Source organism: Oncorhynchus mykiss, chromosome 2 (assembly GCF_057628025.1).
Source record: "Oncorhynchus mykiss isolate SJ-2025 chromosome 2, ASM5762802v1, whole genome shotgun sequence".
Taxonomy (NCBI): Eukaryota; Metazoa; Chordata; class Actinopteri; order Salmoniformes; family Salmonidae; genus Oncorhynchus; species Oncorhynchus mykiss.
Window position 1 is genome coordinate 56423867 of NC_143023.1, and position 27250 is coordinate 56451116.

Here is a 27250-nt window from a genome sequence, read left to right on the forward strand (position 1 = left end):
GTTAAAAAAGTTTGAAATATCCAATAAATGTCGTTCCACTTCATGATTGTGTCCCACTTGTTGTTGATTCTTCACAAAAAAATACAGTTTTATATCTTTATGTTTGAAGCCTGAAATGTGGCATAAGGTCGCAAAGTTCAAGGGGGCCGAATACTTTCGCAAGGCACTGTATATACATACACACACACACACAATAAAAAAATAACTTTTGTTTTCTGTTTTTAAATGTTTTCCATTGCGTGGCCTAATGAACACGACCTGGTGTTGTTGGGGCGTGTCCCTGTGTTTGATTGGCCTGGCTTACCTAAAATATTGGAAACACTTGAGTAAATGAGGGATAGAAAGTATATTGAAAGCAGTTGCTTTCACACAGGTGTGGTTCCGGAGTTATTTAAGCAATTTACATCCCATCATGCTTAGGGTCATGTATAAAAATGATGGTCAGGCAATTATTTTTGGCTCCCCAAATAAGATGACAATGCTCCCATCCACCGGGCATGAGTGGACACAATGGTTTGATGAGCATGAAAACAATGTTAACCATATGCCATGGCCATGCCGGCTCAGTCACCAGATCTCAACCCAATTTAACACTTATGGGAGATCCTGGAGCAGCGCCTGAGACAGCGTATTCCACCACCATCAACAAAACACCAAATGACGGGATTCCTTGTGGTAGAATGGTGTCACATCCCTCCAATAGAGAACCAGACACTGTCAGTTCGTGGTGGCCCAACGCCCTATTAAGACACTATGTTAGTTTCCTTTATTTTGGCAGTTACCTGTAGATGGTGTAGTTAGGGTGTGTCCCTGTATTTGATTAGCCGGGCTTACCTGCCAGTCATCCTGAGTGGCTCCTTCCATCATCAGGAGAGTGCCGTGAGTTAGAGGGATCCGCAGCCTCTCCACATAAGTGTAATCCCCGTCCTCCTCCTGACACACACAAGTACACACACACAAATACTGAGTCTAGGGTACAAACTGTCACCACATATCACCTCTGTATACTTACACAACTAGCACAGTTCATCTACATTACGATGGATGAGTGTTACCACCTAGTTAGAAAGTAGCTGAGTATAAACACTGATGTACCCGCATGAAAAGAAATACTACAGTATATTACAGTAAATACTAACAGTATTAACTGCAGTGTCTTTGGGGACTAAAGACTTAAGTCCGCAAAAATACGACAGTTAATACTGTTAGTGTTCTTTAGTGTTTACAGGTAACTATATTGTAAATACTGTAGTAAAAGAAACCTGTATTATATACTAAAGTAATTAATGTAGCGTTTTCATGGATTGTGGCGGATTGTAGTATACTGTAGTATTTACTATAGTGTTTTTGTTTTATTATCTTTGACATTGAAGTGCAGGCTTTCTCCTTGAGGAAACCTGGAGAAAGAGTAAAAGAGCAAATGTTTCATAACTTGTAGGTAGGACTGGGGTCTGAGCGTCTGTTCTTTACTAGAACCTGTTGGGAACACAATATATGGTCTATACTTGGCATGTAGGTTCCTCAATTATGGGTGGCACAAATTGGGATATGCGGGAGGGGGATGGGCAGGGTACCTTATATGCAAATTAAACACTGTAGTATTTACTATAGTTTAAAAAAGTGTTGTGATTTGCGACATTACTCAAGTACATCATACTTGAGTAAAAATAAAGAACTTAACAGAAAATGTACTCAAGTAAAAGTCACCCAGTAAAATACTACTTGAGTAAATCTAAAAGTATTTGGTTTTCAATATACTTAAGTAAAAAAAAGTCAATGTAATTGCTAAAATATACTTAAGTATCAAAAGTAAAAGTATAAATATTTCAAATGACCTATATTAAGCAAACAAGACGGCACCATTTACTTTTTTTAAATGTAAATTTACGGACAGTTAGTGCCACAATAACATGCTGACCAAACCAGACGTGCACCCTCGTGCACACGTTGATTTTGTTCACCCACACCAGAAGCTATCAGAACACACAGGTTGAAATATCAAAAACTTTGAACCAATTATACTAATTTGGGGACAGGTCAAAAAGCATTAAACATTTAAGGCAATTTAGCTAGCTAGCTTGCTGTTGCTAGATAACTTGTCCTGGTATATAAACATTGGGTTTTTATTTGACCTGAAATTAACAAGGTCCTCTACTCCGACAATTAATCCACAGATAAAACGGGAAACCGAATTCGTTTCTCGTCATCTCTCGTCCTTCCTTCAGGCTTCTTTCTCATTCTTTGGACTTTATATGGCGGTTGGCAACCAAATGTACAGCATTACTACAACCGACCGGAGTGTAGACCTAAGTTCATATTTCAATCACCCACGTGGGTATATGCTCCTAAAAAAACAAATGAGGAGATGGGAGAGGCTAGACTTGCAGCGCGTTGTGCATCACAAATTGAACCAATTTATTTTTTAGCGCCTGGCTACGCAAACGCTCGTTGAGGCGCATGAGCAGTGGGAGTGCAATGATTGAATAACATGTATGTGTAAATGTATTTTGCAACGCTCGCGTATGGTCAGCATGTAACACTCGGGATGACCAGGGATATTCGCTTGATAAGTGTGTGAATTAGACCATTTTCCTGTCTTGCTAAGCATTCAAAATGTATCGAGTACTTTTGGGTGTCAGGGAAAATGTATGGAGTAAAAAGTACATTATTTCGGAATTTAGTGAAGTAAAAGTAGTCAAATATAAATAGTAAAGTGCAGATACCCTAAAAAAAAACGACTTAAGCAGTACTGTAAAGTATTTTTACTTAAGTGCTTTACACCACTGATCATTTTACACTAAAACAGTAGTATTATACAGTGAATTAGTATTTTTTTAATCTGGGTAATAACATTGTATTGACAAGACTATGGCTAACTGTCCAGATGTAGGTCAAAGTAATCTATGGCAAACTACTTTCATATAGGTTTTTTTCTGGTTCAAAAGGTGGCTTGGGGTGGTGGGCGTAGCAATGGGCGTGGTTTGTACAGCAAAACATTTTTGAGACCATTTTAGAGGCACCCATTGTGGTAGTGGAGAGACATTTGTGCATTTTTATGGCAATTTCCTGCAATTCTACACATTTCACCATAAAGCAGAAAAGATTTTTGCAGTTTAAAGCTAATTTCCTGCAATACTACACATCTTACATTTAAAGCTATGCATTTGCTAATATCATGTTATTTTGCTCAAACATAAAATGAATACTGCTAAATAGTTTAGGGAATTTCTTGTTCTCCGTGACTGTCTAATTTTTATTTTGGTAATTGTTAGTTCTCAAAGATTATATTACTTTAAAAAAATATAGGTCCATTATCTTTTATACATACTTTCTATCTAGTTTTAGTCGTTTACACTGAAAGTGTTTTTCCATCCCCCCAAAATAAATAAATACAAATGTTTTCTTTTTTTGACACTGTTTGGACTAAGGCAACCCGAAAAAAGACTTGGGCAGCCTGCCCAAGGATGGAAATGGCAGAAGAATCACCGCTCATACGTGAACCCCTGTGAGTACCTTCTATTTCCATAGGGGGTACTTGGGAAGACCCATAGGAACATAGGCCTACTGGTAAAATCAACATGAGGTATTTCGGGGGTACTCCAAACAGAGCGAAACCTCATCCCTACATGATTGTAACCTGTCCCTCCTCCAGTCTAACAGGCGTTGACTGCTTGTGGAGGCTGAACACTCACGTCCACCAGGCTGAGGGAGGCGATGGTGGGCCTTATATCCCCTGTCTCTCCCATCCCTCCATCTCCCTCCACCCGCATGTCCCCCAGGCTGAAGGAGGCGATGGTGGGCCTTATATCCCCTGTCTCTCCCATCCCTCCACCCTCATGTCCCCCAGGCTGAGGGAGGCGATGGTGGGCCTTATATCCCCTGTCTCTCCCATCCCTCCATCCTCATGTCCCCCAGGCTGAGGGAGGTGATGGTGGACCTTATATCCCCTGTCTCTCCCATCCCTCCATCTCCCTCCACCATCATGTCCCCCAGGCTGAGGGAGGCGATGGTGGGCCTTATATCCCGTCTCTCCCATTCCTCCATCTCTCTCCACCCTCATGTCCCCCAGGCTGAGGGAGGCGATGGTGGGCCTTATATCCCCTGTCTCTCCCATCCCTCCATCTCCCTCCACCCTCATGTCCCCCAGGCTGAGTGAGGCAATGGTGGGCCTTATATCCCCTGTCTCTCCCATCCCTCCATCTCCCTCCACCCTCATGTCCCCAAGCTGAGTGAGGCGATGGTGGACCTTATATCCCCCCCTGCCTGTCTCTCATCCCTCCATCTCCCTCCACCATCATGTCCCCCAGGCTGAGGGAGGCGATGGTGGGCCTTATATCCCGTCTCTCCCATTCCTCCATCTCTCTCCACCCTCATGTCCCCCAGGCTGAGTGAGGCGATGGTGGACCTTATATCCCCGGTCTCTCATCCCTCCATCTCCCTCCACCCTCATGTCCCCCAGGCTGAGTGAGGCAATGGTGGACCTTATATCCCCCCCTGCCCATCTCTCATCCCTCCGTCTCCCTCTCCCCCATGATCCCAGTCTTACCGGTGCAGGCTGCTTGCGGAGGCTGAACACCCTCATGTCTCCCAGGCTGAGGGAGGCGATGGTGGGCCGGGTGCCCAGCGCGGCCTCGTCGTCACTGTGCCAGCCGATGCTGTCTTTGCAGTTCCTATACAGGTTACACATCAGCGAGTTGAAACGGTGGCCACTCGCCTTCTCTACGGCGCAGCGCAGGGTGACCAGCAGCGGGTGCCACTGAGAGAGAGAGGGAGAGAAGGGCGAAGAGGGAGAACGAGGTTATGCACCTCTGCGGCTCATGTTAGATGTTAATATTGCCCTTTTTTCAACAGTGTTTCACCATGTTCACTGATTATTTATATGCTTAGCATTTCTTAGGGAGGTAGTAGGGGATAGGGAATAAGTATATAGATAAGCTGCTGTTGTGTGAGCAGTACTAGTGTACACATTGACAGGAGGAGAGTAAAAAAGAAGGAACAAGAAGAGTGAGGTAGAGCGAACGCAACAGTCCGAGAGAAAATGGTAAAGAGCAAAAGTGGTTGAGGTGAAGGGGAAATACATGAGGAAATGGTCAAATCTCTTTTACAAGCAGGCTCAACGCTCGTTCAATTCAGCTCCACTTTTCCCGTCATGCAGCAGGAGGTGCGGATATACCATACCTGTGCGTTGGCCTCCAGAGTAGAGTGGGCGTACGTGTAAGGGAGTTCCCCATACCAGCAGGTTAACCTGGGCTCCTCGTAGGCCTCACCTATACAACACAGTGACAATACAGTTACACTGCATGAATAACCTGTGTTCTTGAATAGACCCTAGTGATAGAAGCACATTTTCTGTACATACTGAGGTGCAAGCGTGCACGCACACACACACACACAAAACCACTTACTGTAGTGCATGTACATTGCACACACACAGAAATGAGTTGACTCAATAGAGCTGGGCTGTCAGGGCCAAGTGAAACATGTCTAAATTGGTACTGTATTTGCGTCAAGGCAATTTTACAAAAATGAGAAATCATGACTAGTTGGAGCTCTATCAGGGACAAGAATAAATAGTGTAGTGATATAAAGTTTAATACATATGGACAGTAAACAACAAAACAGTGTATTTTCAGGTCCCAGTAATGTCATTGTAAATGGTGATGTATACTTAAATATATACAGCACCAGTCAAAAGTTGACACCTACTCATTCCAGGGTTTTCCCTTATTTTTTTTTACATTGTAGAATACTCGTAAAGACATCAAAACAATAAAACAACACATATGGAAATCATGTAGTAACCGAAAAAAATGTTTAGCAAAGCAAAATATATTTGATATATTTGAGATTCTTCAAAGTAGCCACCCTTTGCCTTGATGACAGCTTTGCACACTCTTGGCATTCTCTCAACCAGCTTCATGAGGTAGTCACCTGGAATGCATTCCAATGAACAGGTGTGCCTTAACTTAATTTGTGGAATTTCTTTCCTTCTTAATGCATTTAGGCCAATCAGTTGTGTTGTGACAAGAAGACAGAAGAGCTATTTGGTAAATGACCAGGCCTAACAGCTCAAATAAGCAAAGAGAAACGACAGTCCATCATTAGTTTAAGACATTAAGGTCAGTCAATGTGGAAAATTTGAACGTTTTTTTCAAGCGCAGTCGCAAAAAACATCAAGCGCTATGATGAAACTCTCTCTCATGAGGACCGCCACAGGAAAGGAAGTTACCTCTAATGAACTTATCCTCTGCAGGAGAGTTAACTGCATCTTAGATTACAGCCCAAATAAATGCTTCACATAGTTCAAGTAACAGACACATTTCAAAATCAACTGTTCAGAGGAGAATGCGTGAATCAGGCCTTCATGGTCGAATTGCTGCAAAGAAACCACTACTAAAGAAAGGACACCAATAAGAAGAAGAGACTTGCTTGGGCCAAGAAACATGAGCAATAGATATTAGACAGGTGGAAATCTCTCCTTATGTCTGATGAGTCCAACTTTGAGATTTTTGGTTCCAACCGCCAGGTCTTTGTGAGATGCAGAGTAGGTGAACGGATGATCTCTGCATGTGTGGTTCCCAAAGTGAAGCATGGAGGAGGTGGTGTGATGGTTTTGGGGTGGTTTGCTGTTGACACTGTCAGTGATTTATTTAGAATTCAAGCCACACTTAACCATCATGGCTACCACAGCATTCTGCAGTGAGACGCCATCCCATCTGGTTTGCGCTTAGTGGGAGTATCATTGTTTTTCAACAGGACAATGACCCAAAACACACCTATGCTGTGCTCTAGGCTGTGTAAGGGCTATTTGACCAAGGAGAGTGATGGAGTGCTGCATCAGATGACATGTCCTCCACAATCACCCGACCTCAACAACAGATGGTTTGGGATGAGCTGGACTGCAGAGTGAGGGAAAAGCAGCCAACAAGTGCTCAGCATATGTGGGAACTCCTTCAAGACTGTCGGAAAAGCATTCCTCATGAAGCTGGTTGAGAGAATGCCAAGAGTGTGCAAAGCTGTCATCAAGGTGGCTACTTTGAAGAATCTCAAATATAAAATGTATTTTGATTTGTTTAACACTTTTTTGGTTACCACATTATTCCATATGTTGTTTCATCATTTTGATGTCTTCACTATTATTCTACAATGTAGAAAATAGTAAAAATAAAGAAAAAAATCTTGAATGAGTAGGTGTCCAAACTTGTGACTGATACTGTGTGTGTTTCTTGAGAAATTACCAAAAAACATAATTTGCATCCATATTTGGCAATGTGTGGGCTAAGTAATGTGGTCATTGTTCTAAGTGCCTTCCACTACTTTGTTTTACTCCAAGGGAGACATTTTCATAAACTATTCTGTACCATGAAATAGCCACCCCAAATGTGGTAAACCTGCAGTTCCCAGGTCATCTTTATAAAACCTTGCTCCATCGCTCTTTTCTATGGAAGCAAGCACTAATACATTTCTCAAAGAGCTCCATTTGGGCATTTCATAAAAGAAAACGGTCACAAAGCCAAAACGTTGTCCCACTGGTCCTCGAGTTGAGACTTCACAGTTCATACATTAGGCCCAAAGCAAATATTTAGACATGACTTCATTTATTATAGCTAAAAACAAAACCTTTCACTGTACCCATAAAAAAAGATGATATCAGGACAAGGATAAACAAAACTCTAGTCGGTCATGGGCTGCAACCCAAATGGCACCCTATTCCGTTCACAGTGCACTACTTTTGACCAGGGCCCATATGGTTCCAGTAGCAGTGCGTGGGTAAATTCATTCGGGAAGCCAAGCCAGGAAAAAAGCCATATTACAACCGGTGTGTTGTGATAATTGCGTTGTTTGCTCTATTACCCTTTAGTTTATACACCACCGTGATATTTCCTGAACAAAAATATTAATCAAACTTCAAATCAAATCAAAGTTGATTTGTCACATGCGCCAAATACAACAGATACAATTCAATCTTACAGTGAAATGCTTACTTACAGGCTCTAACCAATAGTGCAGAGAAAAAAAAGGTGTGTGTGTGTGTAGGTAAGTAAAGAAATAAAACAACAGTAAAAAGACATTTGAAAAAAAAAGTAGCAAGGCTATATACCTGTTAGTCAGGCTTATTGAGGTAGTATGTACATGTAGGTATGGTTAAAGTGACTATGCATATATGATGAACAGAGTAGCAGTAGCGTAAAAAGAGGGGTTGGCGGGTGGTGGGACACAATGCAGATAGCACGGTTAGCCAATGTGTGGGAGCACTGGTTGGTCGGGCCAATTTAGTTAGTATGTACATGAATGTATAGTTAAAGTGACTATGCATATAAGATTTACAGAAAGTAGCAGCAGCGTAAAAGAGGGGTTGGGGGGGGACACACAATGCAAATAGTCCGGGTAACCATTTGGTTACCTGTTCAGGAGTCTTATGGCTTGGGGGTAAAAACTGTTGAGAAGCCTTTTTGTCCTAGACTTGGCACTCCAGTACCGCTTGGCACTCCAGTACCGGTAGTAGAGAGAACAGTCCATGACTGGGTTGGCTGGGGTCTTTGACAATTTTTAGGGCCTTCCTCTGACACCGCCTGGTGTAGAGGTCCTGGACGGCAGGCAGTTTTGCCCCAGTGATGTACTGGGCAGTACGCACTACCCTCTGAAGTGCCTTGCGGTCGGAGGCCGAGCAATTGCCGTACCAGGCAGTGATTCAACCGGTCAGGACGCTCTCAATGTTGCAGCTGTAGAACCTTTTGAGGATCTCAGGACCCATGCGAAATCTTTTTAGTTTCTTGAGGGGGAGTAGACTTTGTCGTGTCCTCTTCACGACTGTCTTGGTGTGTTTGGACCAATCTAGTTTGTTGTTGATGTGGACACCAAGGAATTTGAAGCTCTCAACCTGCTCCACTACAGCCCCGTCGATGAGAATGGGGACGTGCTCGGTGCTCCTTTTCCTGTAGTCCACAATAATCTCCTTAGTCTTGGTTACATTGAGGGATAGGTTGTTATTCTGGCACCACCCGGCCAGGTCTCTGACCTCCTCCCTATAGGCTGTCTCGTCGTTGTCGGTGATCAGGCCTACCACTGTTGTGTCGTCAGCAAACTTAATGATGGTGTTGGAGTCGTGCCTAGCCATGCAGTCGTGGGTGAACAGGGAGTACAGGAGTGGACTGAGCACGCACCCCTGGGGAGCTCCAGTGTTGAGGATCAGCGTGGCAGATGTGTTGCTACCTACCCTCACCACCTGGGGGTGGCCTGTCAAGAAGTCCAGGATCCAGTTGCAGAGGGAGGTGTTTAGTCCCAGGATCCTTAGCTTGGTGATGAGCTTTGAGGGTACTATGGTGTTGAACGCTGAGCTGTAGTCAATGAACAGCATTCTCACATCGGTGTTCCTTTTGTCCAAGTGGGAAAAGGAAGTGTGGAGTGCAATAGAGATTGCATCATCTGTGGATCTGTTTGGGCGGTATGCAAATTGGAGTGGGTCTAGGGTTTCTGGGATAATGGTGTTGATGTGAGCCATTACCAGCCTTTCAAAGCACTTCATGGCTACGGACGTGAGTGCTACGGGTCTGTAGTCATTTAGGCAGGTTGCCTTTGTGTTCTTGGGCACAGGGTATATGGTGGTCTGATGAAGCCTGTTGGTATTACAGACTCAATCAGGGACATGTTGAAAATGTCAGTGAAGACACCTGCCAGTTGGTCAGCACATGCCTGGAGCACACGTCCTGGTAAGCCGTCTGGCCCCGCAGCCTTGTGTATTAGTCTTACTCACGTCGGCTACGGAGAGCGCGATCACACAGTCGTCCGGAATAGCTGATGCTCTCATGCATGCCGCAACAATTTCAATGATTTTACTGAGTTACAATTCATACAAGAAAAAGTCGATACATTTAAATTAATTAATTAAGCCCTAATCTATGGATTTCACATGACTGGGCAGGGGGCATGCCAATTGCATGCTCCCTCAAAACTTGAGACATCTGTGGCATTGTGTTGTGACAAAATTGCACATTTTAGAGTGGCCTTTTATTGTCCCCAGCACAAGGTGCGCCGGTGAAATGATCATGCCGTTTAATCAGCTTCTTGATATGCCACACCTGTCAGGTGGTTGGATTATCTTGGCAAAGGAGAAATGCTCACTAACAGGGATAAACAAATTTGTGCACAACATTTTTGAGAAATAAGCTTTTGGAACTTTTTATTTCAGCTCATGAAACATGTGACCAACACTTTACATGTTGCGTTTAGATTTTTGTTTAGTATAAGTGTAACCGGTGTAACCGGTGTAACGTGGCTAACTAGTTAGCAGTGCGCCCAAGTAGTGTTTCAATTGGTGACGTTACTCGCTCTGAGTCCTTGAAGTAGTCGTTTCCCTTGCTCTGCAAGGACCGCGGCTTTTGTGGAGCGATTGGTAACGATGCTTCGCGGGAGGCAGTTGAGGTTGTGAGCAAATGGTCCCTGGTTCAAGCCCAGGCTGGGGCGAGGAGCGGGACGGAAGCAACATTGTTACATAAGGGCGAGACAACTAGAAGACAGTCACAGTAGGCAGAATAAATTCAACCACACGCTTGTTTCATCACAAAACCTGAGAGCAACATCTATCCGGTGAAGTCCACAAAGCAAATATTGAATGTAACAAACGGTTACATGACCTACAGCGTGGTCAACAATTGAATGTTTCCAACATTTTCGGACTACTAAACAACTATTGATTTAGAACCATTGCAGAATTACTGCAAGTCGCAAAAAAAAACAGGAGCTGCTGCCGCAAACGTCTTTCCTCACCATTTCAACATCATCCAATCACCTATGCTTAGTCTAATACCGTAACAACTTAAAGATACAAAAAACAAATTGTCTAATCAACTTAAAGTAATTATCATGTGGCTGTCCATAATACCGTTTTCAAATTAAATCTGTGTGCACGTGCATGTATGTATGTGTGTGTATGTATGTATGCATTCAAGTAGAAAAAAAAACATGTCACCCTACTTGTAGACTGAGGAACGCCAATGCCATTGTCCTCTCTTTCAAGTTAGCAAAACGGTCTATGACTCTGTATAGAGTAGCCTACACGAGTTTTGTTTTTGTTGACCTAGACTACGCTACTTAGCTAAAAGGCTTTGACAATGAGCCAGCTAGTTAATGTGAGCCTACAATGTACATCTCGCTACATTTTGAACTTCCATCCTCTCAGGGTAGGGGCAGATTTTAGCTAGCTAGCCACCGGAGGACAACACAACGAGATGCAACACTTCACGTTGTTTCTGTCAATGACGTTTTACTTTTGATGTGATTGGTGTGAAGCCAAATCCAAACTGACTTCCCTTGATACTTTCTTTTGGTGCACTCAGTTTTGAGCTTACTCAGTTCATCTCAACGCTGATTGGCTTTTCTTTTATATTTTGTTTTTATCAAGGGAGGCCAAATGCTCACTGGCTTCCATTGCTATTGCATTTAAAGCTATGGGCAGCAACAATGTCATACTCTTTTTGACCAGACAGCATCAGATAGATGGACTACACATACCGAGACATAAGGGCGCCGTTTCGCTCACTGAAGTTTTCTCCGGTGAGATACATTCAGCCACTTGCTCTGTGTTTCATAATTGTCCTTCAATTCGCAACTTAATAAATTATTTTATACATTATTTCTTGGTCAAATTTTGGGGAAAGCCTGGCTTCCCTTGGCATCCTAGCAAAAAGGCTTGCAGATGGCAAGAGTCATTTCCATCTTACCATCCAAAAGCATTGTATGCAGCCAGCAATACACTCGTATCCCAGTGGACCAATTCGTACCTTAAACATTTCCTCCTTAACTAGATTTAATGGCGAGAAGGCAGTTATAACAAACAGGGAAAATCTGCATAACTTTCTTTATGAAACACATTTTTCCACCACCACGGAAAATTCCATGGCAATTTCCACCAAAATGCCTTGGAGTGCTAGTACCGGATGTTGCTTATCACATTCAGCCAATCAAGTTGCAGCAGTCTGTTGTTTACCCCTGGCTGTACACAGGGCGCAACATCGGGATGTAGCATTAGCCACTAGCAAGGTGGCGGAAAATTGTGTTTCATAAAGAAAGTATGCATATTTTCCAAATTCTTCTCGCCATTAACTCTAGTTAAGGAGGAAATCGACACCTTGGCAGCCTGACTGGAGAATGTTTTAGGATACAAATGTATTGCCAGCTGCATACAATGTGTTTGGACGGTAAGACAAAACCCTCAATACCAGATCAATATCGCCATCTGCCAGCCTTTGGATTATTGGCATCCATGAATACACACCACTAAGGCTCTGGTCAAAAGTATTGCACTCTTTAGGGAATAGGGCGCTATTTGGAACGCCTATTTAGAGTCTTGCTTGAGTAGGAAAAAGTGAGTCAATGTGCAGAAAGTCTATAAAGAGGAGTGGGTGTATGTGTGTAGTATGTGTGTGCATATAGTGTGTGTGTGTGTGTAGTATGTGTGTGTGTGTGTGTGTGTGTATAGTGTGTGTGTGTATGTAACAGTAGCACCCCCTCTATTTCCTCTTGAACCTAGATGTCACAATTGCCTCGTGTTGACACAATGTGAGGGGCTTTCGCGTTGTTGTCATCTGCTACTGTGTCTTGCTCAATGATGGAACGTGGCTGGATTCAATCCAACAGAGAGACCAATAGGGAATCTGATGCAACTTCATTCAGGGCTGGGTTCCAATTCCACTTAAATGGTCCTTCCTTGTCTCTTTTCCTTCTGTGACCTATGGTTGGAGAAGACTTGTCCTGATCCAGTCCTTCCGTCATGTGGTGAAAATGGGAAGGAACGGTGGGTAAAGGCGGCTATGTAGATAACTATGGTTTTGGTAGGGCAATGAATAGCACGTTAGCTTGAGAATAGGACGTGTTGTCGAGATTGAATCCCGGATCAGCCCGTACAGGGACGGTCGATCTTACATTGATACCAAACGTTCCATGACAATAACATTCTAATTGAGAGAAACTTCCAATGCCAACATGGCACCCATAAAAATAAAAATAAATCAGTTTGCTCACATCTATGGGCTGAGTGTACAGTATTGGTCTGTGGTCTATCCTTGGGGACATGATTGTCGACCTACCTTGTCTGTAGTTAGTCTTTTGAGACCAAGGCAGCTCTGCTAGCAGTTTACTGAAGGCCCAGTCAGCCTCTTCTGGTGGTAGGAACCCATGGATCAGCCTCAGTCTGGGGGGGGGGGGGGGTAGAGAATTGTTGAATGGGGAAGCATAAGGGAAGGCAGTAGCTGACTGAGATTCTGGATTGTGTTCAGTAGACACAAATGGAAGGAAACAGTTCGAAATGGAGAGTTATTGTCTGAACCAAAAATGTAAAAAAGCACATTTAGATTTTCCATTGTGAAGCGTTTTGCTACGGTGTTCCCCTGTTGTCATTTATATGGTTGACCCAATGTCTATTGGACGTCCTTATGCATTAGATTAGAACTCACCTTGACACTCCTGATGGACCATGGCTGATCTCATAATCACCCCCCATTCTGAGGAACAGGAGCATGTGTAAAGAATTGTTGTTATATTTCCACTAGGCGTAACCATTTTTCATTTGGGGTTGTTTTAATGACGTAGAGTAGAGAAGATGACTGTTTGATCAAGTTACTCACTCCATCACCTTCTCCGTAGGGACATCTCTGACTGGCTGAGCAAGGGAAAGAAAGAAAGAAGGGAAATGTATTAGTTGATCCTTGTCAGCCCAAGGCCGATTTAATCTCTCGTCAATGGCGACACCTCAAATCAAAAACGTCTCCTCTCGGAAAATATCTATTTATTAATACAATTAACACAATAAAGTCCAATACTCCTTTTTTATTTTTTACCTTAGCGGGCTGTTGATACTCAAACATCCGCTGTCCCACTCCCCAACCAGCAGGTGGTGGATTGGCACTTGGTATCACAACAGTGCTGGAATTGGGAATTGCTCCTGCCAAAGAAAATGTATATGCCTCCATATGACCATTTAAAAACATGTATATTACCATGGATGTAATTCTCAAATGACAGTAGGAGAGTTGGACTTGTTTTCACAAAGTGTCTCAGAGTAGGAGAGCCGCCCCACCACCCATATAATCTTTCTTAATCATTAACATCTGAAAGGTAAAAACTGATCCTAGACCAGCCTATTTCGAATCGCTTTGTGAATATGGGCCCTGGTCTAATTTAGTCTGCATGGCAGAGAGAAAACCTGTTGGACGTGGTTGTTTGGGCAGTGGTTTGGCCCAAGAGCCCTGGACCCTTGCACGCTGACGTTTATCCGACATCACATCGAGATGAGGACACCGATTGGAGGTCTGAAACTGGTTGAAACAAGCAGTCACATTTAGTTCGCATATACTGCCACACAGAGGCCAACTTCGTGTAACAACATCAAACTGCATGTTCTCTGAAGCCAGCAAGCTGGTTGTGCTTAAATGCATTTCAAAAGCCATGTAGAATTCTGTTCCAATAACACAATTTATAATAAAAAGGCATAGCATAAATGACATGATTTTATCAGCCACCAAGCTAACGTTACAATATAGCGAATAGCACGGTGGCTAGCATTGTGGCAACCCATTTGGAGTCCATAGCTTGGCAACGTTACTTATAGTGCTAATTTACAGCTTGAGTGAAATGTATCACTAGATCAGTACATGGACTATGGTCTCCAACATATTTTGGTATTAAATATCACCTTCTTGCTTGTTGTTACTTACCAACAGGATTAGAACAATTTAAAAGCTAGCTATCCACATATCAAATTTGACAGCTCTATCCTGTGTTACTCGAAAAAAAATCCCCCTGAAACTTCAACCAAATTTAAGGGTTCCTATTTAGTTATGCAATCCTAAACGGTCCAACAATTGTACAGTGTAGTCCCAAAATAAGTAGTATTATCTATTTCAAGCTGCAAATATTATATCATATATATCACATGTATATATTAGTGCAAATTTAACCCCATGTCTTGTGTCATCAACCTTTTCCCCATCTGAATGTGACGTTGCGAGGCTGTTGCTCAGTAGGTTGGTTCATATGTCCATCAGATAATGAAATGTCCCACTTGAAAGCCTGACTTGAACTAAAATATGTGCCGGTATTCAATTTGGGTGTCCGTACTGTTAATATTTAGGTAAAGGAGCTCCATTATACTTTTGAGATAATATTCTATAAGAGGATCAGGAGCTCAAGCAGTAGAACGTTTTAGGTGCCGGTACTCAGCTCCATTGAGCTCCTGCCCAAGTCAAGCACTTGGGCAGATGTCTCTCCAATCTGTCTCCACTCATATCTCAGGTTTCACTGAGCCTATTGACTTCAAATCAAATCAAATTGTATTTGTGACATGCTTCGTAAACAACAGGTGTAGACTAACAGTGAAATGCTTACTTACGGGCCCTTCCCAATAATTCAGATTAACCAAAACATTTAAATAGTATAAAAATAGAAAAATAATAACTCAAGGAATAAATAGACAATGAGTAATTATAACCTGGCTATATAATCAATCAATCAATCAAATTTATTTTATATAGCCCTTCGTACATCAGCTGATATCTCAAAGTGCTGTACAGAAACCCAGCCTAAAACCCCAAACAGCAAGCAATGCAGGTGAAGAAGCACGGTGGCTAGGAAAAACTCCCTAGAAAGGCCAAAACCTAGGAAGAAACCTAGAGAGGAACCAGGCTATGTGGGGTGGCCAGTCCTCTTCTGGCTGTGCCGGGTGGAGATTATAACAAAACATGGTCAAGATGTTCAAATGTTCATAAATGACCAGCATGGTCGAATAATAATAAGGCAGAATAGTTGAAACTGGAGCAGCAGCACAGTCAGGTGGACTGGGGACAGCAAGGAGTCATCATGTCAGGTATTCCTGGGGCATGGTCCTAGGGCTCAGGTCCTCCGAGAGAGAGAAAGAAAGAGAGAATTAGAGAGAGCATATGTGGGATGGCCAGTCCTCTTCTGGCTGTGCCGGGTGGAGATTATAACAGAACATGGCCAAGATGTTCAAATGTTCATAAATGATCAGCATGGTCGAATAATAATAAGGCAGAACAGTTGAAACTGGAGCAGCAGCACAGCCAGGTGGACTGGGGACAGCAAGGAGTCATCATGTCAGGTAGTCCTGGGGCATGGTCCTAGGGCTCAGGTCCTCCGAGAGAGAGAAAGAGAGAAGGAGAGAATTAGAGAACGCACACTTAGATTCACACAGGACACCGAATAGGACAGGAGAAGTACTCCAGATATAACAAACTGACCCTAGCCCCCCCGACACATAAACTACTGCAGCATAAATACTGGAGGCTGAGACACGGGGTACCGGTACTGAGTTGATGTGATTGGCTCTCAGGTACCTGAATACCCAGAGGTTTACTCTGAGTAACCAGAAAGCTATGCGGGTACAAAGACCTAATCAAATTCAATAGCTCGGAAAGTGAGGAAAAAAACATAAAAAAACACATAAAATCTGTCACGACAAGGTTATTGAAACACTCAGAACGTCAACTGACTATTTCATTGTTGATTCCCCCACCCCTTTTAATTTATGAAATACTTTTGAGTCAGGAAAGTTCACTTTTCCACAAATCCTATTGGCTTGTTTCTTATTTTACTGGAGGAGCCCTTTAAATGAAATAGTTTTGGGAACCTCTTCCCCATCAGAGTCATAAAGACCACTAGGCAAGCTACCCTGCTGCCTTAAAAGCAGCACAATCAGCCTTCATCTCTGCCATGATTGACAGTAACATACCATCAACCACCATTTCAACCCTGCAATCTCATGCTCTCCTGCAGCCTCATCTTTGCAGTGCAATGGTGTCTCAGATTTTTTCAAGAAAAAGATTGACACCATCAGTCACATGCAGCGTCCCGCAGGGGTCAGCCCTGGAGCCTATCTTGTTTTTAATTTACATGCTATGCTCCCTCTTGGGCAAATGCTCAGAGATTATGACATCAACATTTACTGCTACGTTGACGATACCCATGTTTAAATTAACAGTAAACCGGACACCATCTCCGGACACCCAAAGGTGTTAGATGGGGTTGAAGTCAGGGCCCTTTGCAGGCCAGTCATGTTCTTCCCCACCGATCTCGACAAACCGTTTCTGTATGGACCTCGCTTTGTGCACGTGGGCATTGTCATGCTGAAACAGGAAAAGGCCTTCCCCAAACTATTTCCACAAAGTTGGAAGCACAGAATTGTCTAGAATGTCATTGTATCCTGTAGCGTTAAGATTTCCTTTCACTGGAAATAAGGGGCCTAGCCCAAACCATGAAAAACAGCACCAGACCATTATTCTTCCTCCACCAAACTTTACAGTTGGCACTATGCATTCGGGCAGGTAGCGTTCTTCTGGCACCTGCCAAACCCAGATTTGTCTGTTGGCCTGCCAGATGATGAAGCGTGATTCATTACTCCAGAGAATGCATTTCCACTGCTCCAGAGTCCAATGGCAGTGAGATTTACACCACTCCCGCCGATGCTTGGCATTGCGTGTAGTGAACTTAGGCTTGTGTGCGGCTGCTAGGCCATGGGGACACATTTCATGAAGCTCCTGATGAACAGTTATTGTGCTGACGTTGCTTCCAGAGGCAGTTTGGAACTCGGTAGTGAGTGTTGCAACCGAGGACAGACAATTTTTACAGGCTACGCGTTTCAGCAGTCTGCGGTCCCGTTCTGTGAACTTGTGTGGCCTACCACTTCGCGGCTGAGTCGCTGTTGCTCCTAGATGTTTCCACTTCACAATAACAGCACTTACCGTTGACCGGGGCAGCTCTAGCAGGGCAGAGATTTGACGAACTGACTTGTTGGAAGGTTGGCATCCTATGACAGTGCCATGTTGAAAGTCACTGAGCTCTTCAGTAAGGCCATTCTACTGCAAGTGTTTGTCTATGGAGATTGCGTGGCTGGTTGCACGATTTTATACACCTGTCAGCAATGGGTGTGGCTGAAGTAGCTGACTCCACTCATTTGAAGCGGTGTCCTCATACTTTTGTCTAAGCAGTGTATCTGGACAAGAGGAACACATGTGAGAATGCTGTTTACTGACTACAGTTCAGCATTCAACATTATCGTTCCCTCCAAGCTCAGAGCCCTGGGTATGGACACCACCCTTTGCAACTCGACCCTGGACCTCCAGATGGGCACACCACAGGCTGTGAGGATTGGCAACACCCCCTCCACACTGACTTAACACAGGGGTATGTCCTCAGTCCTCTACTGTACTCCCTGTTCACCCACTCCATCAAGTTCTGACGACATCACGGTTGTAGGCCTGATAACCAACAACTACGAGTCAGCCTATAGGGAGTTGGTAAGTGAAATGGCATTGTGGTGTCATCACAACAACCGCTCCCTCAACGTCAGCAAAGCAAAGATATTGATTGTTGACTTCAGGAAGCAGAGAAGGTCACATGCTCCGATCCATATCAATGGGACTGTAGTAGGGGGAGTCACGAGTTAAGTTCCTCGGCATTCACATCACCGAGGACTTATCCTAGACCAACACCACCACTCTTGTATAGAGGGCGCAAAAGCGTCTCTACTTCTTAAAGGCGGCTGATGAAAACGTGGCATTCTGCCCTGGGACCTCTCCCAATACTACTGCTGAACCATGCATCGCGGCCTGGTACGGGAATTGCTCTATCCAAATCAAATCAAATCAAATCAAATGTATTTATATAGCCCTTCGTACATCAGCTGATATCTCAAAGTGCTGTACAGAAACCCAGCCTAAAACCCCAAACAGCAAGCAATGCAGGTGTAGAAGCACGGTGGCTAGGAAAAACTCCCTAGAAAGGCCAAAACCTAGGAAGAAACCTAGAGAGGAACCAGGCTATGTGGGGTGGCCAGTCCTCTTCTGGCTGTGCCGGGTGGAGATTATAACAAAACATGGTCAAGATGTTCAAATGTTCATAAATGACCAACATGGTCGAATAATAATAAGGCAGAATAGTTGAAACTGGAGCAGCAGCACAGTCAGGTGGACTGGGGACAGCAAGGAGTCATCATGTCAGGTATTCCTGGGGCATGGTCCTAGGGCTCAGGTCCTCCGAGAGAGAGAAAGAAAGAGAGAATTAGAGAGAGCATATGTGGGATGGCCAGTCCTCTTCTGGCTGTGCCGGGTGGAGATTATAACAGAACATGGCCAAGATGTTCAAATGTTCATAAATGACCAGCATGGTCGAATAATAATAAGGCAGAACAGTTGAAACTGGAGCAGCAGCACAGCCAGGTGGACTGGGGACAGCAAGGAGTCATCATGTCAGGTAGTCCTGGGGCATGGTCCTAGGGCTCAGGTCCTCCGAGAGAGAGAAAGAGAGAAGGAGAGAATTAGAGAACGCACACTTAGATTCACACAGGACACCAAATAGGACAGGAGAAGTACTCCAGATATAACAAACTGACCCTAGCCCCCCGACACATAAACTACTGCAGCATAAATACTGGAGGCTGAGACAGGAGGGGTCAGGAGACACTGTGGCCCACTCCGAGGACACCCCCGGACAGGGCCAAACAGGAAGGATATAACCCCACCCACTTTGCCAAAGCACAGCCCCCACACCACTAGAGGGATATCTTCAACCACCAACTTACCATCCTGAGACAAGGCTGAGTATAGCCCACAAAGACCTCCGCCACGGCACAACCCAAGGGGGGGGGGGGGGGGGCAACCCAGACAGGATGACCACATCAGTGACTCAACCCACTCAGGTGACGCACCCCCTCCAGGGACGGCATGAGAGAGCCCCAGTAAAGCCAGTGACTCAGCCCCTGTAATAGGGTTAGAGGCAGAGAATCCCAGTGGAAAGAGGGGAACCGGCCAGGCAAAGACAGCAAGGGCGGTTCGTTGCTCCAGAGCCTTTCCGTTCACCTTCCCACTCCTGGGCCAGACTACACTCAATCATATGACCCACTGAAGAGATGAGTCTTCAGTAAAGACTTAAAGGTTGAGACCGAGTTTGCGTCTCTGACATGGGTAGGCAGACCGTTCCATAAAAATGGAGCTCTATAGGAGAAAGCCCTGCCTCCAGCTGTTTGCTTAAAAATTCTAGGGACAATTAGGAGGCCTGCGTCTTGTGACCGTAGCGTACGTGTAGGTATGTACGGCAGGACCAAATCAGAGAGATAGGTAGGAGCAAGCCCATGTAATTCTTTGTAGGTTAGCAATAAAACCTTGAAATCAGCCCTTGCTTTGACAGGAAGCCAGTGTAGGGAGGCTAGCACTGGAGTAATATGATCAAATTTTTTTTTTTTTTAATTTTTTTTTATCCACAACCACAAGACCCTCCAACAGCTGAATACGGCCCAGTAAATCACCGGGACCGTACTTCCACCCATCCAGGACAGCTACTAGAAACGGTGCCTGAGGAAGGCACACTGCATCAAGGACCCCCCATGCCCGAGCTGTTCTCTCCCTTACAAATCAGGCAGACTGTATCGGAGCATAAAGTCCGATACCAACAGGCTCAGAGACTCTCCACATGTTACTGCTGCAGCCAGACTCATTATACTGCTCAATTTACACTCAATTTACACTTGTCCCCCCACCCCTCCCCAAATATTGTACCTTTCTGTATTATACTACTGCAAAAATATTATATTCCACGCCGAGGTAAAGACAGTTTCAAGTTGGATATTCAACGGATATTTGCGCTTTCAAACCTCAATAGCTTTCAAACCACTTGAGCCACAGACTCCAAATAAGTGTCATTACGGTGGAAAAATTGCACAGGTCTTATTTTCACGATTTGAACATTCATTTGCTTTCCAAAGCTAATAAACATGTGGAAATGTGAGCAGCATTTTGTATTCCTAGTTGAATTAGTTAGGGAGCATAAACAGAGTACAAAGGTTTGTTTACATTCGAATTTCAATAGCTCCTTGGTCACTTGAATCAAACAAGGTCCAGAATGTCCACTGACTACCCTTCTATATTGCACACCCTTTAGTTTGTCCATTTTCGTCTCACAAGTTTTGACATTAATTTTTCTGAATGTAAAATTTCAACAGCTCCTTGGTCATGTGACCCACTGATCTCAAACAAGGTTCAGAATGTCCACGGACTATATCTTCATATCGCACACTCTGATCTACTTTCATATCATGCTATTAGACTTAAATCTGTAAGCTTTGCAGGCCTTCATTTCACATGGGTGTTGAAAAGAAATTGACGTTAACAAATGTTCCATCCTCGCAATAACTATCTTTCACATGGACACTGAAAAGATCCGCAAATGGCTGTATGTGGAATGGATCAAGGACAGGAGAGGTGTTCGAACAGAGGTGCTTAAAAGAAGGTGCACAGGTGCTCATGAAAAACAATGTTTCATAAGTTATTTTTAATCACAGTAATAGGCAGTGATTTGTAAGTCAGATTGAGCTTGATAAGGTGAAAGAATCCTTTTCATAGAATCACTTTCATATACTGTACATTAAGACAAATCCTTCTGCGTTGAGAATTAGAAAGCAGTTTCCATAACCTGATAATGACTTGATATTTGAGTGTGTTCACAACAAGCCACCTGCAGACAACTTGCAAAATGCAATATTGCATTTGAGGGTTTGTTTTTCTGATGAAAGTAGTTATTTGATGCATGGCCTACTATTTCTAACTGGGAAAATAAATTCCTACGTCTTTTGTGAGTAAAATCCTTTTTCCAAAATGTATTTAGGTGCATTTTTGTGAAGAGGTATGAGGGTTGTGATGTGGGTCATTTAATAGTGAAATCCTTTAAGGGATCAATACATTTCTATATTGCTTCCCCAGTATCTGCATGAACCATCAGGCCAAGTGTTTTTGGTGAAGGAGGAATCGGAACACGCTGCACTCAAATTCAGGTCTTAGTTATTCCATTGTACTGGATCTAATACATATTAGCATTTTACATACATTCATAAGTGTAATGATTTTTTATTACATACTGTGAAAATCTCTCTTGGCTGCTGGCTCTGTCACTTTCAGACATGCGCAGAGCAAACTGAAAGGGGAAGGGTAGCTCTTGACTTGAACCACAGGGGTTCTCTGTAAAGAGAGAGGAACCCAAAAGGCACAGACACACCCCTTGACTTTCAGTTGGCACCGTTGACCTGTATGTATTCTCTCCTGATTGGCTCTGTGGTGCACAGTCTGGCAGTCTGACTAAAGTGCCAGAGGTATGAGGAGAGACATCCTCCTTTGTATTTATGGGAACAAATATTTCCGAACACTTTGGATCCTATTCTTGGACAGTTAGAAGACACAATGCATCAATGCAAAACATAAATAAATACTAATTACTGTCCATGAGTAACCTCAACCTTGTGGTTCAGTGAGTGTTTGGGCCAATAAAGTGGCAACTCAATTCTACCATTGACTAGTCTCTCATGCCCCTATGAATGGGGACACAGGGCAATAATTTTTAATCTAAACCAGCCCTTTTTTACTGGAGGACACTAACCCCTAATTGGGGCTATTTTCTTGACACACAGTAGAAGTTTACCAGATAACATCCTGTATTACATCCTGTGCTGGCCCCATTGTCATATCCATTCTGAATTCGGAGTGGTAAAATCACAGCTGAAAAATGCCTCAATGTATGTGTATACATTCTCCGCCAAGACAGAACTGCCAAAGGGGGTGGAGTTGCAATCTACTGCAGAGACAGCCTGCAGAGTTCTGTCATGCTATCCAGGTTTGTCCCCAAACAGTTCGAGCTTCTACTTTTAAAAATCCACCTTTCCAGAAATAAATCCCTCACTGTTGCCGCTTGTTATAGACCCCCCTCAGCCCCCAGCTGCGCCATGGACACCATATGTCTTCAGAGTTTGTACTGTTAGGTGACCTAAACTGGGATATGCTTAACAACTACGCTAGATGCCCTCAATCTCACCCAAATTATCATGGAACCTACCAGGTACAATCCCAAATCCGTGAACTCGGGCACCCTCATAGATATCATCCTGACCAACCTGTCCCCTAAATACACCTCTGCTGTCTTCAACCAGGATCTCAGCGATCACTGCCTCATTGCCTGCATCCGTAACGGGTCTGTGGTCAAACGACCACCCCTCATCACAGTCAAACGCTCCCTAAAACACTTCAGCAAGTAGGCCTTTCTAATCAACCTGGCCCGGGTATCCTAGAAAGATATTGGCCTCATTCCGTCAGTAGAGGATGCCTGGTTATTCTTTAAAAGTGCTTTCCTCACCATCTTAAATAAGCATGCCCCATTCAAAAAAAATTTAACCAGGAACAGATATAGCCCTTGGTTCCCTCCAGACCTGACTGCCCTTGACCAGCACAAAAACACCCTGTGGCGTACCTCATTAGCATAGCATTGCTATTGCAAATAGCATTGCTATTGCAAATAGAAGTATTATGTTCAACAACTTTCAGATATTATTTTGACAAACACACTTTGTTGCTTACAATTCATTCTCTATTGTCATAGATTTGGTGGGCACTGTCATCTGTGATCTTTGTGATATGACTTTCTTTAAGCACGTACTGATGAACCTGTCACTTAATATGTTTTTCTTAAAGTCTACAAACGCTCTACATTTATTCACTCTGTGATAGGGTTGGATCCTATATGCTACTTTTATTATTGTCCTGTAATTGGTTCAGTGTCTATAATTTAGGCTGTGTGTAGAATGGGGCATGAAGGAAATTACCTCTACTACTAAATTACTACTTGATTATAGTGATAAGGAAAACAGCACACACATTTGGCCTGTGTATTCATTTGCCTATAACTAATCAGAATCCCATTATGTTTACATAAAAAAGAGAATACTTCAAAATGAGAAGATCCTGCCATGGAAAAGACGACTGGGTGGACATAAAGTGTAAAGGAGGGGAAATAACTCCCACCATGCAGCAGGACACCTTCAGCTGCGGGGTCTTTGTAATGCAGGTTTGATAGTTATATGTTCAATAATGAATGGTTAGCTGTTATGTGACAATTTAGGTAAAAAGCTCTATTTTATTTTTTTGGTGTAGATGGCCAAGGAAGTTGCACAGAACTTCCCCAACATCCTCTCCCAAACTGATATGGAACCTTCAAAAACACATGGAGCAACTGCGGAAAGAAATGGCTGAGGATATGCTAAAAATGTCTGGTATGTAATGACATTTAATTCAAAGTAAATGTAAATTCTTGATTTTTATGGAGTTGTGTCGGACAGCCATATGTTCAGAGAACTCAGCTTGATATGGTGATCAATCAGTTGTCTTGTTGGTAGCAGGTTCTCAGCTAAGTCAATGCCAGACTGGTTTATGATGATTTTGATTTTAAAAGTCTTGGGGGCATGGTTTTTGTAAATTCTTTATTTTTATGTAGTTGTGTGGGACAGCCATATGTTCAGTTCATGCCTATGATTTCAGAGTTCAACAAAGCCAACAACTGCTTCATGTGTGCCACTGATAAAGAACCTGGATGTGGCATCAAAGACTGACTGGGTTAATAACTTTAGTTAACATGTTTATCATCTTTTGACAACAGTGATGGCATGTAAGACAATTTACGTCATTCGTCATACTGCATTGATATTTGATATTATTTATAACGTGTTACGCTTTGTTTTGTTTTAGATTGACTGTTTTGCACTGTGCCTAGGAATGAAGACTAAAGAGTTCAACAGAGTAAAGAACACAAACTGGAAGTGCGGCCTTTGTTGTTGAAAATGTTATACCCCATTCACACTGAAGAGGCTCTGAAATGTACATCAACCAGGGATAAAGAGAAAGTTAACGCTGAAATGTTTCGTGCTTATTTGAAGTTAAGTGTCTGTTGACATGTTGAAAAATATTGAAGGTCTACAATTTCTGTTTAATTTGTCAATATTCCATTTTTATTCATTGATTTACTGGTCACCATTACTGTTGATATTAGGAACGAAAGGAGATATCTCTATTGTGTACCACTGTTATACTGTGGACAAACAAACAGGGAAAATAAGTACTTAGAACTACCAATTATTAGAAATATTAAATAAAAGGGTAAACACTGGACTGAACCCCCTAATTGTCAAACTAATATTAATGTTCAACAATATAGAAGATACATGACTAGAGGTTATGCAATATGGGTGTATATCCACTGCACACTTCTTGGGTGTGTAATTGACATGACCAAGGAGCTATTGAAATTTAAAACTATGAAAAAGGTATGTTACACTGCTTGATTTTACAGCACACAAACAAGAGTGTGCAATATAGAAGGGCACATTCTGCACCATGTTTGAAGTCAGTAACTATTGACATTTTACATATTGAAAAACTAATGTAAAGTCATGTGAGATGAAAATGGACAAACTAAAGGGTGTGCAATGTGTAGGGCCACTGAGTGGACATTCTGAACCTTGTTTGAAGTCACTAGGTCACATGACCACGGAGCTATTGAAATGTAAAAATGTAAATAAATAATTTAATAGTGTGAGATGTAAATCGACCAAAAATAAGTGCGCAATGTGTCTATACCATCTGGTTAGCTAGAACCAGTTTTGAAAATTTTAGGAGTAATGGTTAGATAGCTATTGAAATTCGATCCTTTTGATTTGTCACCATGTTGACGGTCCCCAATTGCTGTTGGTGAACGTAAGGAAGACTACAGGCGAATATCCGTCAAATATCCAACCTGAAACTGTTTTACCTCGGTCTATTCCACCGCCATTTACGTCAGTCATATAATTTATTTGTTGCTTTGAGAAGGAACCTGCAGGTAAGCATTTCTTTGGACGATTAATCCCATGCAGACAATTAATAAAACTTGGGTGGGGGTCTGAAATAGCACCCTGTTGGGATAAATCTTACCATTGTCTTTGGCTATGCCGGATTAAGTGATAAAACACGCTATTCTATAAATAATTTATCCGCAATTAATATTACATGATTGAGCTAATCATGTAAATGTAATTAACTAGAGTCGGGGCACCACAAAATAATATTTATAGAGCTGTTATCTTCAGAATAAACTCTTAAAGACCTAGTAATATTTTACACCAATAGCAATCAATATTAATCGTCATCTTAATTCAGTCTCATCTGAAAGTTGTAAATTCTTGGTTATCTGCACGAACCCTGGCTAACAAGTTGAATCAGCAATACAAAATTGGGTTTAATTATTTATTTACTAAATACCTAACTAATCACACAGAATAACATATACACATAATTAATCAAGTTGATTACAAATTACGCCATAAAGGAAAACGTCCCTAGCGGGCGGAACAGATATGACAGCTTGTTACACAAAAGAAAAGGGTCCGGGTTTAAGTGAAAGAGCTGGAAGATTGAGGAACAAAGGGCGAAGCTGTGCTATCGTAAATACAGTATCTTATGCATTCAAAATTACCACCCATTTGGAAAAGGAAAATGCAATAAATATTTACTCTGAGCTGCGCTTCAGTAGGTTGGTGGTAGATGGAAGGCCGTGTTGCCCAACCCTGGTCCTTTGAAGAATGTCTCTGGTTGTCATTTGGATACGTTGTAGTAACATTGCTGTGTGATAGACGGAATACTCTGTCTGTTCCTTCCTAACCCTCGTTTGCAGCGACTGTTGCTATCTCAACGGCTAGTAGGTATCACTTCTGTAGTGAATAAGAGTTCAACGTTCATACCATTCGCAACCAAAGCTCACACTGATGTTGGCGTCGTTCTGTAGTTCTGAACCATTCTGACAACGGACCGTCGTCCCCACATCCTCGGAACAGGAGGTTACATTGTCGTCAAGGCTTTATATAGGAAGGGAGAGGGCATGTTTGAACAGTTTTTTATAGCCCATGTCCCTTCACAGGGGCAGGCCACTAAGCAGAGCCCTAACTTAAGAAAACCCAAATCTCACATTTTAGAAGCTAAAAATCACATTTCATACCATCACGAATAATTTCATATTCAAACATTTAAATTGAACAATTCCATGTGAATCCAATGTGTAGACTTTCCACTCTAGTTTTTTTTCATTGATGAATGTCTCAGATGACATCATATTCATTAAGTACCACCGCATATGTTCAATTGGTTGGATTACCAGAATATAGTTCATTTCCCCCCACCTTCTGATGTTCCCAGAATCTCTATGTTAACCAAGGTTTTTGCAAATGTAACATCAGTAGGGTAGAGAGGAAAAGGGGTGGGTTTTTGACTGTCAAACCTACCCCCAGGCCAACGTCATGACACCATTAAGGAACAGCTGACATTGAATTCTCTTTATTTAATTTTTTTTAAACAGCATAGTTCTTGTTCATTAATATTCAGAAAGCAAGTCAGAGAGGAAA

At 42.8% G+C, this 27250-nt stretch overlaps 1 protein-coding gene across 1 annotated transcript in view; it reads right to left on the reverse strand.

Moving 5' to 3' along the window:
- Positions 1-14807, reverse strand: part of alkbh3 (alkB homolog 3, alpha-ketoglutarate dependent dioxygenase) — a 20671-nt gene extending 5864 nt beyond the window's left edge. The window contains exons 1-9 of the mRNA XM_036951019.2: positions 14712-14807; positions 14201-14312; positions 13836-13939; positions 13623-13657; positions 13452-13499; positions 13086-13189; positions 5179-5267; positions 4547-4756; positions 835-933 (exon numbers count right to left, since the gene is read on the reverse strand). Of these exons, the coding sequence (XP_036806914.1) occupies positions 835-933; positions 4547-4756; positions 5179-5267; positions 13086-13189; positions 13452-13499; positions 13623-13657; positions 13836-13939; positions 14201-14276 (765 nt within the window). The 5' untranslated portion in view covers positions 14277-14312; positions 14712-14807. The remainder of the gene's footprint in view (positions 1-834; positions 934-4546; positions 4757-5178; positions 5268-13085; positions 13190-13451; positions 13500-13622; positions 13658-13835; positions 13940-14200; positions 14313-14711) is intronic.
- Between the last annotated feature and the right edge of the window lie 12443 nt (positions 14808-27250).